Genomic DNA, 11,599 nt, shown 5'->3' on the forward strand with positions numbered 1-11,599 from the left:
AGACCCGTGCGTGCGGCGCGTCGCGTTCCGCGTGCGCCTCAAAGAGCCATCAGACCACCACAGATGGGGCCCAGTAGAGCTGATGCCTGATCCGGAGCTGCGGACTACCTAGCGGGTTTACCGGGGCTCCGGTTCGAAAAGCAGGAGTAGGAATGGGGTGATTTTTAGTCAGTAAGAGTCTGACACTCCCTCTCGCCTCGCCCAAGGCGTGAGAAGTCATTGGATGATTTTACCCCCGCAAAAAAAATCACATTGTATAAGCTTTAAGTAGGGTAGATACAGGTAGATATTATGACTAAATGAGACTCGTCTAGTTGTCATAATACCTACTTAAACCTACCATCCTCACCATAAGAATTTAATAATGAACAAATAGTGATATTTGCCCGTATTTTTTTCGCTTAGCTACGTACGTTTATTTACTTACGCAATATAATATAGATAAATACTAGCGGACCCGACAGACGTCGTCCTGTCAAAATTAAAAATTAATTAAAAAAACATTATCCAGCGGACAAAATTGTGAATCTAAACCATTCTCAGATCCCCTTGAACACACACAAAAAATTTCATCAAAATCGGTCCAGTCGTTTAAAAGAAGTTCAGTGACATACACACTTACGGAAGAATTATATATATAAAGATTATGTCAATATTACATGACAGATAGAAAAAAAAGAATTGTCATAATTACATTCTACATTAATACACGCCCTGACTTGGTCAGGCTCGACTATATTACTAATTATTACAAATGCTCCTAATTATGTATCATCTAAATGTACACATGAATGCAATAAATGATTTGAGTTTGAGTTTGAGTAGTTGCGCTGCGCTCGACCCAATTTGGTCGGGTCCAACAAATTTTTTCGGTAGTAAAAGTAGGATGGTAGATGGGAAACTTTGTTTTTCATTAATGTCAAAATGTGACAGCTGTCAATCCTTATCATTGGCAGTTGGCACACATCGCATCGTTATCTGTTTGACAATGTTCACACGCATGGTTCGCAAATATTTATATCAGTTAATTGACAGTGGATAGTACTTAACAAGTCAATTTCTCTATATTGAGTGCTTAACTGTAGTTTCAATTTTACATATAAATAATTTAATAATGCCATCTTACGAAAATAAAATAATATTGGCGCCAATGGTCCGCATCGGGACATTACCCATGCGACTTTTGGCTCTTCGATATGGTGCAGACTTAGTTTATACCGAAGAACTAATCGATTGGAAATTCTTAAGATCAAAACGTAGATATAACGGTTAGTATTCTAATTTCATTACACACTAAACAACTTCACAACCTACGTCGTTAAACTAATAACAAAACATGTACATTTTTATTTTATAATGTGCATTAGGTAACCTGAACGTCTATTCTTCCGAGGTGGCTATGAGTAACTATGTGAATATAAATGAAGTATAAATTTTTGTTAACAATAATTATTGTGTTTTCAGATATTTTAAATACCGTTGACTATGTTGATCAAACAGACGGTACAATAGTTTTTAGGACTTGTAATGAAGAAAAAGAACGAGTAATACTACAGCTGGGAACATGTAATGCAGAAAGAGCTTTAAAAGTTGCAAAATTAGTGTAAGTAAATCAACACAATTGTTGGGTTAACGTTTTGTAGTATTGAATAAGTACATATATACAATCATTAATATTTTTCTACTTCAGAGAAAAAGATGTAGCAGCTATAGATATAAATATGGGATGCCCAAAGGAATTTTCTATCAAAGGTGGCATGGGTGTTGCTTTACTGGCCCAGCCAGAAAAAGCATGTAACATATTGAAAACATTAGTAGATAATTTATCTATACCAGTTACATGTAAAATAAGGATACTGCAAACACCAGAAGAAACATTGGAGGTTGTAGAGAAACTGGTGAGTTCAGGAATCAAAGCAATTGGAATACATGGCAGGACAAGGGATGAACGTCCACAACATGCAGTTCACACAGATGTAATAAAGTATGTTGCGGAAAGAATTTCCGTACCAGTTATAGCAAAGTATGTCCTTGAGAGAAGCTTAAAATATGTAGCTATTTATGTAATTATTTAAAATCTGATACTTATTTCTAATTCTTACACTATATTATTTCAGTGGAGGTTCTAAAGAAATTGAAAAGCATGCTGATATTTATAAATTCAAAGAAATGACTGGATGTTCCAGTGTTATGATTGCAAGAGCTGCAGAATGGAATTGTTCCATTTTTAGGAAAGAAGGATTACTCCCAATGGATACTGTCATTGAGGAGTATCTGAAACTTGCTGTGGAGTATGATAATTCACCATCTAACACAAAGTACTGTGTACAAAATATTTTAAGGGATTTGCAAGATACACCTAGAGGCAGACAGTTTCTAGATTGTCAAACACTAGAACAAATATGGTAGGTAACAATAATTTACAATCACCTGATTGCAATTGTATGGCCTATGCTATGGCTACAGAACATATTTTTCCTTTTTTTAGCTCCATATGGGGTCTAGGTGAGTTTTGTAGAGAAACACAGTCCAATTACCAGAAGAGAGGAATACAAGGAAGGTGGCAAGTCACGCCAGATGATTTGGAGCCTCCTCAAAAGAAAATGAAAGCACTTGATACTGATCTAACAGATGTCATTCAAATGAAAGTAAGTGGTTATTGTGTACATATATTTTTTAATTGTTTTCAATTTTAATGAAATAATGTATTTATCTGCATTCATATTTTCAGGTAAGTTTTATTCGAGCCAATTTTAATGACCAAACTTTACCCAAATTCAAACTCCATTCATGGGCTGGCAAAAATGGGCTTAAATTGCCTGTTTATGAAACACATCAAGTGGAAAAGTTATTCCGTACAATAATTACCTTCAATGGCAAAAAATACACTTCAACATTTTGGGAGAAAAACAAGAAATTTTCTGAGCAAGGTGCAGCCTTAGTCTGCATATTTCATTTGGGATTAGTAACAGAAGAAGATTTAATTAAACTTGGCAGTATAATAAAATAATGTTTATTACCCATGGATTTTTGCATTACATCCCTAGTTAATAATATATTTTTTATTAAAAAAACCAAGTAGTCTGTTTAAATCATTAACATTCACACATAATTTATAAAATAAAAACAAAAATAACAATTTTGTTAAATTATGTACACAATTAAAATTACATTTGTTTTTTCAAACTAGTTATATTCTCAACTAACTTTTGATTTAATTCATCTAACTTGGAATTTAATCCGTCTTGTTTCATTACATCTTCCTGAAGCTGCTTAAAATTTTTATAACTACAATATGCATTGTGTAAACTTTCATTTCCTTCCACTAATTTAATGGGATGGTCCTTCACCTGAACGATTTCATTATCAAATATATCTTCTAATACTTGTTGAGTAGTAGGAATGTTAGGTACAGTGTACTTTTCCATGTTCTTATTCAAACTTTTTTTCGGACTGATTTGGTTCTTTTAAAATGTGCGGTGGTGCGTTGATTCCGTTTTTCTGCAAAAAATATATGTACCGTAATAACTTTTTATACGTAATTTATTAATGCTGAAAGTAATTAATGGCAGTCTACCTTTAAATACAGTCTAGAACATGGAATAAATACAGAAAACAACCAAGGTTTAAATATATTGCAAACAGTAGTATCAAATACACATTTGACACTGACAGTCGGCTGTCAGCTGACAGCGTAGATTAGGTACAATAGTGCTGTGCTAACCATATTATTTTGTATAGAAACATTAACGGTTTTTGTTAGGCGATTATGTTTTGAATCTGTTCGTCCTAAGCTATATCACCCGAAAATAATAGAATATAATGAGCATACTTTGACCACGCAGTAATATTAAATAAAATATTAGGAAAGCATCGAAATAATGACAACATTTTGTTTCCGAAATCAAAATATAGATGGCAGCATATCTGTCAAATATTTTTTTAGTAAAAGCTAATAATGTTTAACACTTGTGCCCTTACGATATAATATTTAAGTACCTATAAACATGAAGTCAATATTGTACAATCACCACATAGTATAAAACAAAGTCGCTCTTTTGTATGCAGTCTATCTCTGTGTGTCAGAGTGTAGATCTTTAAAACAAAGCAGCGGAATTTAATGGTTTTTTTAATAGTTAGAAAGTGTGATGCCACAATACCCGGATGTTTTTAAAGACTATGACTTAGCCTCAGCCTATGCCTTTCTCGATAAATGAACTATCCAAGACAAAAATTCTATTCAATCTTATTTAATTCGAACCAGTTTTTACGAAGATTTGCGCGTTCAAACACAAATCTCCATTTCAGCTTTAGGTATAATGAGTAGATACTAGCTATTCCCGTGCGGTTTCTTACACTGCTCCTTTTGATAGTTGCGTGATGTTTTACAGCCTTTAGCATTAGTCAATAAAAGGAGTATTTAACACAAAAACAATTATTTATTTCGAATCTACATTCATTGGATGATTATCCCCCATCAAAAAAAAACTGGTTCTAGAGATTAGCGCGAAGAAACAAATTTACACACAAACAAACAAACTCTTCAGCTGGATGTAGGTAGGTATTACTAATTACTAAACAAAAAACAAATATGAGATAAAATAAAACATTTTTATTACGTATGTAGCTAGGTAGATTTATTTAAGAAAAAATATTTCAATACCTTTTCATTTCATTGTCGTAATATTTGTATAACAGAAACGTATGGTATTTAATGATTAGGTTACTATTTTACCTTAGAAGGTATAGGTTTCCAAGATTAACGTTTTGAATAAATATTTTTCTGATTCTTTCCCTGTGTTCAATTCAGTAAAAAATAACAGCTCTGGTTGCACCGTAGTTATTTAGATGGATAGTTTGCGGTTTCCTGTGGTAACCGCGACTGGATCGACCTCGATTTCATGAGCTTATGTTACGCTCATTTGCTATAAAAATAAAACACGTGGACGTTAGCTGCAACAAGAAAAAATATTCTAGTTGGTTGGATACAAATACACGTATAGTAAAATTACCTCAGACATCACATGACAGACAATAAAATCGTCAGAAAGACAAAACTTGTAAGTATAGGTACATGAACAGAGCCACACAATATTATACCTACCCGAAGGATCAAATCAAAGTGTATCATGCGAAACAATTCTTAAGTAAATCATAGAATTGAAATACAACTAGACCCAGAACAACAATTTGTAGGTACTTAGATCATCCAAAAAATTGCTCCTTCAGAAAGTCAAACTTGCTATACGGCGCTCCTTACTACTGACCAGCTATTAATCATCTAGCAACAATGTATAACTTAAAATCGCAAACTATTCTTTCCCAACATTTAGGAAGTCAGGCTAATTCTACGCGTACCTATCAGTTTAAATCACTATCCATGGATTGTATGTACATACCTGCGTATAAAAACTCTAGTCAGTCATGATTACAGAACGTACAGGGTGCATAGAACGGGAGGTTTAGTACAAAACCTAAACTGATTCAAAATTAGCATCTATCATAGCATAGCAACACGGCACACTGGCTGAGCTATTGCTGTTGCGCCGTTAACTTGTCGCCTGTTTGAATCCTATACGGAACAATTCTTTGTGTGATCTATAAATTGTTGTTCCGTGCCTGGGTGTAATGTGTATGGTGCTTTATATAATTTATTGTTTATAAACCTACCCAAAATACAGTAGATATAAATAAAAAAAGATGAAACTAAAAATAGCTAATATTAGAAGTTATCTCTTCAAAAAAATTGAACTTACCTGACGAAAAATAATAAATGAAGATAATTTTCATATTCCAGTTCAGCAGGTACTGTACCACTATGCGAGTGCTAGCCAAGAGACTTGATATCCCCCGACCACAACACGTGTGGTCTCCGATCTATCAAATAGTAACGTTTCGATACTAACCGACAGGCATCGGATTACACTCTGCTCGAGTAATCGTGAAACGCTTCTGTGATTGTTGATTACTAATTTACAAAACGTATCATCTTATTAATGCATAGCCATGATATGACAACAAGATAGTATAAACTAGTACCTACTTGCGACTAAACCTGCCAGAAAGGAAAGAGAAAAATATGGAAAAATAAATTAATCTGGTGTGCGTTTTTAACACACCCATCCATTTCTTACAAGTAGTAGGTAAAAGATACTTAAGTGGAAAAGTTGTAGTTGTTGGCCAAAGTTTACATGAGACTTAGCATTTTGTATATAAGAGATCTGAAGGTACGTATTATATACGTATTTAAAACTTACAAAATCATATGAAATCCTACAAAAACTTTTTCATAACAAATTTTGCCAAGACGAGACTCATAGAGTTGCCAAAAAGTAATCAGATCTCATGTGAATTCAAGTTATAGCTTACACTTACGTTGTGTGTGTTACTACGGCCGTAGCTCGTAGCACGTAGCAGCAATATCCCACTATTGATATCTTAGGCGTAGAATCCACTAGCGATAGCGAGTCGGCTGCATGGAAAGAGTTTACAAACTCTGCACTTTTCTATCGCCTACGAGTGTAATACACAAAAGTTACAGCTACACGCTACGAGCTACGCGCTACGGGCTGCGTGCTACGGCCTACGGGCTACGGCAATAGTAATTCGCCGAAACTTAGTGTAAAATTAGGCTTTATAGATTTAAGGCTAGACATATAGGTCTAGAAAGTTGGGTCCACATGAGATCTGATTACTTTTAGGCAGTGCAAAACAGTAGCAAATATTTCGACGTTCACAATAACAGGAAAGTTACCATTTTCAATAAATATACACACAGTGTGATTAGGACCTAAAGGGTACCTAAATGGTTTTAAGACCTACAGCATTTTTTTAAATTACTATGTGGACTATGAATTAATTCAAATCAATCAGTATGATAGATAGACTGTGAATCAAAGTATGTATAAATGGACTAATGTCTGGACAAAGAATGTAGACAAAGATTATCATATTATTACTTAAACGCATTTGTATTTAGCTAATAAATAATATTACGCTTCTTGTTATGCCCCGGGCAGAATTTCTAGAATTCGTAGGCAAGTAGGTACCAGTATTATTAATAGGAATGTATTGCAATTTCAAACTCAATGATTTTACACCTAAACTCGAAAATCGACCACAGCTCCTTGCTCAGCTGTCATGCTTGCATCATTCAACCTATAGTACGGTAAATAAGATGCGTGACTTATATGATAAACTTAACATAGATATTATGTATCTCGGATACCAATTAAAAAAATATTACAAAAATCGCCTTCGGCACTATATCTTGTCGGGTGATGAAGTTTTTAGTGTTGAAAATATCATAAAAGCCGTTGTGCATCTAATGAGTTTTTTGATTTACCACCGCCTCAGCCAGCGGAGAATATTGACCGCATTTTGAAAGAAACCGCGAAATTACCAGTGAATGCTGCCATCTACAACGACAACCGCGGCCCGGCCGTGGAGCACCGACCAAACCGCAAACTCTTCGTCCCGAGGCCCGCATACAACGCGTCGTTCCTAAGAAACTGAATTATCTTTAGAAACTTTGCTGTTGCGGCATTTTATTACTTCAAACCACAGAAAATTATTAAACGTAGGAGAAAAAATAATTTCAAAATATTGCTCACATGCAACTGAAGCTGGGATACTTTTGTTTTGACAATGACAATAGTTCTTGCACTTACTCGCGTCACGATGTGTCACCCTACATTGTGTTGCATATTAAAATGACAAGCAACGTGACACTGGTGCGCAGTTCGACGTGAAAGGCATAATATTTTCGACAATTCAATGGATGGCTCTTCAAATCGCAACTCGTAGCATCTCATTACCAGTGGCAGAAATGAGGGGCTGGACATTCTACCAGTGTTAATAATTTAACTAGATATCTATCTGGTATAAATTACAAATACATGTACATGTCAGCAATTACCGTTTTTAATTAAATTACGGTAGGTTACAATAGGTACCTCTATCTTAGTGGTTCACCTTATTTAAAAAGATATTGTTTTCACCGAGAAATCTCCTACCTATATCCGGTATCTCTGGTCAGACAAATCTGAATATTTATTAAACTAAGTCAGTATTACCTTGGTGTATAACATTAGATGATTTTAGTGGTGTCACCGTAACTCAAAATATTAGACAAAGGTCAAGGAAATTAGGTACTCAAATGTTATTTTATCATCAAGTTTGCAAGGTCTCATCTACTAATCCTAGACTAAACTACAAATGGAATCACTACAAACGTGAGAATACACTGGTATATGCAATTAGATATTTATTCGATTCGATTATTTATTTGCATAAAATTCAAAAATTAAGACCTCTGTTCGTCCAAATAACACGAACCCAGCGTAAACTACTTTAATAAAATAAATTGAATCAACAACTCTTGTTTTTCCCAATTATTGTTTGACAAAGCTTGAGATGTTTAAGAGATTTTATTTTGTTGAGAGCGATTAGGCCGAGACGCGTGTCAGAGCATAATCGTCAGATCTCATAAATAAACGGAGCGCTTTGTGTAGAAAAACAAAAGGGGGTTAAGTTATTAGTGTCGTAGAATGCGAGTAGCTGTCTGAGGGCGCGTGGCGCGGGAGGCGACGGATGGCGACCCGCCTGCGCCTGCGCGGCTGCCTGGCCCGAGCCGCCCGAGCCGCCGAGCGACAACTAATATATTGCTTTCCGAGACAGATGATACGAACGAAGAATGTTGTTTTAATACCTTCTGTAGCAATTTATTGAGACACTTTTCTGAAACAACTTTCTTAAGCATCTGTTCAGTTTTGTTTATTTAATGTGTGATATTGCAGACTACACACGAACTTAATTCACATTATTTTTTTGCTAAAATTATAAAGCTTTTGCAACTAAGCCGTCATGTCTTTTTACTTTAGTATTAGTAGGTACCTACTTAAGTAGGTAACTTTTTTCCTCTGCTAACGAGGAAAACGCACGCGTATAATAATGTCTCTTTACGTTTTTAATTGAAATTTTAATATATCTACCTGTGATTATGAAAAAATGCTAATAATTCTTACTTCAGTTGTTAACCCGAAAAATAGATGAAAGGTATTAATTACTTAAACTCTTGATTCGTTCAAACGAAAAGAAAGGCAATAATGTTTAGACAATTTAGAGCCGAATGATATATGTTTAACAGCGACACGAGCCAACTGCTCAGTTGTCTGTGGAATTTACGAGCGCGCTTCAACACGGCAAATACATTTGTTAATAGACACATTAGCCGTTAAACGCTCCTGCGCCGGCTTTAATTGCCGACAACATCGACGGGTGTCGCCGTTCCTCTTTACAATATTCTATTGTATGTACACACATTACTTAGGTACTTACTACAAATTGAGCCTAATATTTTATAGACTCGTCAAAACTAAATGCTCACTCACTCTCACTCTGTTTTTAGGCTTTTTATTTATCAAAAAGAATTTATGTTTTTCTGGTTTTAAAAATAGACATGTTTAGACTTAGATTTAGGCGTGTTGAATGGATAGAATGGATGTTACTCGTTCGATGTAACTCCCAGCCGGTACAGAACTCTTATTCAGAATTATCAGCTCTCATTAGCTTACTAAGTAAATTCAGCTTAAGATCACAACATGTAAGATTCCATATGTGCAAGGTTCCAATTAGTCGTGCATTATTGTTTCACTCTATGTAGTATCCGACTGTAGGTAAATACTGAAAAACTTGACTTAAGCATCTTTCATCTCTGAAGAATAGAGTGCTCCAGTATGCATGGCTCAGTTTAAACTTTTACAACCATACATAAGCCTTTGACTGCCATAGAAAACTGTTGAAGGCAAATCCTGCACTAACGTTGTTCACCGGTGACCACCACGGCCTTCAATGTGTTAAACGAGCTAAATGGTGAGCTTGCAGTCAAACTAAAGCTAGAACTTCCCTCATATTTCTAAACGAAGTAACTATGGTTTGAAAAAGTATGGTAAACAAAACGGCATTCGCGCGCAATTAGTGTAATGGTAACGTATTGTTTTATGGGATTGTGCAGTGAGTCGCTAACGAGACAGGGAGACTCAAGTGGCGCGTGCGCTCATACAAGCCGAGACTCCACTGTCGAGCTGCCTTTTGTTCCAAGTATTGTCCTACCCCGCACTCACAGCTTATTCAAACTTTTACAAACGACCAATAATGACCACCATATACCTACTAAATGCTAAATAATCTATATATTAATACGTGATGCAAAAACTTTGGACCGCTTTTTACGAAAATTGCGCGGACGTAGGAGCATAAAATTTGGTACACTTATAGTTTATGTGTAGGAGAAGTGCAGAACGCTAATATTTTTCAAAAATAATGCTTATAAAATACATTAATTACATTTATTTGTCTGAATTGTAAAAGGTGTACAATAAAGTTTATTATTTATTTATTTATTTATTTATTAAATCAATAAATAAAACATTACACACACATGCATAGTATCTGATCGTATTTGACAAAACGTCAAAATCGATAGACATTGCGATGATATTGACGTCTCATATGAATAGTTTTATAAAAGAGTTTGTTTGAGTTTGAGTTAAATAAAAATTATCCTTGAACGTATGTTAAGTGGTATTGTAAATTAAAGCGTATATGGTTGAATTTCAACCACTAGGCGACCACTAGTGTAAGTAAAACTACAGAGAAAGAGTCAATGCTACTGTTAATATGAGACACACCGTGGCTTGAAACTAGTCGGGATTTTCCTCAAACAGTTACGCTTGCTAAGCTTGTAAAAATTGTACTATGTGAAACTTAATATAAGCGATACTAATTTTAGTACAGTATATGAATAGAACTATAGGTAATTATTTAAGTCCACCAAAAATTTACATTATTTAACGTCGTAGATACTTTAGCAATCCCACAATCAGATGCTTTCGTTTTAATAGCGCCAACAAAGTAAAAATACTGTAATTCAAATAAATTCAATAAGTCGTAACTTCGTAAGCATTTCACCGATCAAAGGATTTCTTTAAAATGAAATAGATTCTTAGCTTCTATTATAAACGTATCTAAATCTAACTAACATTGTCCATTTGGACAATGTTAACAATATTCAACAAAGGAGTGACGTCGCTCTGTCTGCCGTTCTCAATAAGTGAAGCAGTTCGGTAGATTGCACTCGATTGAGACTCGGATAACGAGTGTACAATGAATACCTTTCATTGATTCTTAAGTTCTGGAGAGTAAAGCTTTGCATGGATAAGAATAGTGGAGAAGTTTGATGGGCAGTGTACGCGCAGACCACCGGCGTCGGCGGCGCTTCGCAAGCCGAGCGATGGAGCGTACACTGCCGCTACATTATGCACACTGCCCTGTATAAACCTATGTTCATCTGTTGTCACTATACCTGTGTATATCTATGCTCTAGAAGTTGACATATCTGAGATAGGTCGACCTTATGAATCAACATTATGTTCTTTTTGTTACCATTCTTTGCCTAGGTACATTTAGACCCTTTTTATTGATAAAACTTTTCCTCTCCTTAATCTTATAATTCTATTCATTTTTAGCCATTACACCTCCTTTTTGAAGACAAAACCTACTTTGAATCTACTCAAAAAAATTGGCGTTATTGACCTTT

At 35.0% G+C, this 11,599-nt stretch overlaps 1 protein-coding gene and 1 long non-coding RNA gene across 2 annotated transcripts; one reads left to right on the forward strand and one right to left on the reverse strand.

Moving 5' to 3' along the window:
• Positions 1–955: 955 nt before the first annotated feature.
• LOC118273565 (tRNA-dihydrouridine(20) synthase [NAD(P)+]-like) lies at positions 956–3,019 on the forward strand. The gene is made up of 6 exons (XM_035590603.2): positions 956–1,268; positions 1,465–1,603; positions 1,691–2,023; positions 2,118–2,405; positions 2,489–2,648; positions 2,732–3,019. The coding sequence occupies exons 1-6, from the start codon at positions 1,115–1,117 to the stop codon at positions 3,008–3,010; spliced, it is 1,353 nt and encodes a 450-aa protein (XP_035446496.2). The 5' UTR covers positions 956–1,114; the 3' UTR covers positions 3,011–3,019.
• Positions 2,998–3,800, reverse strand: LOC118273567 (uncharacterized). Its single transcript, XR_004783422.2, has 2 exons — positions 3,578–3,800; positions 2,998–3,501 (listed from the first exon to the last, which is right to left on the reverse strand). It is a non-coding gene; the product is annotated as an uncharacterized LOC118273567 (long non-coding RNA).
• Between the last annotated feature and the right edge of the window lie 7,799 nt (positions 3,801–11,599).

This window comes from Spodoptera frugiperda, chromosome 1 (genome assembly GCF_023101765.2).
Source record: "Spodoptera frugiperda isolate SF20-4 chromosome 1, AGI-APGP_CSIRO_Sfru_2.0, whole genome shotgun sequence".
NCBI classification, from domain to species: Eukaryota; Metazoa; Arthropoda; class Insecta; order Lepidoptera; family Noctuidae; genus Spodoptera; species Spodoptera frugiperda.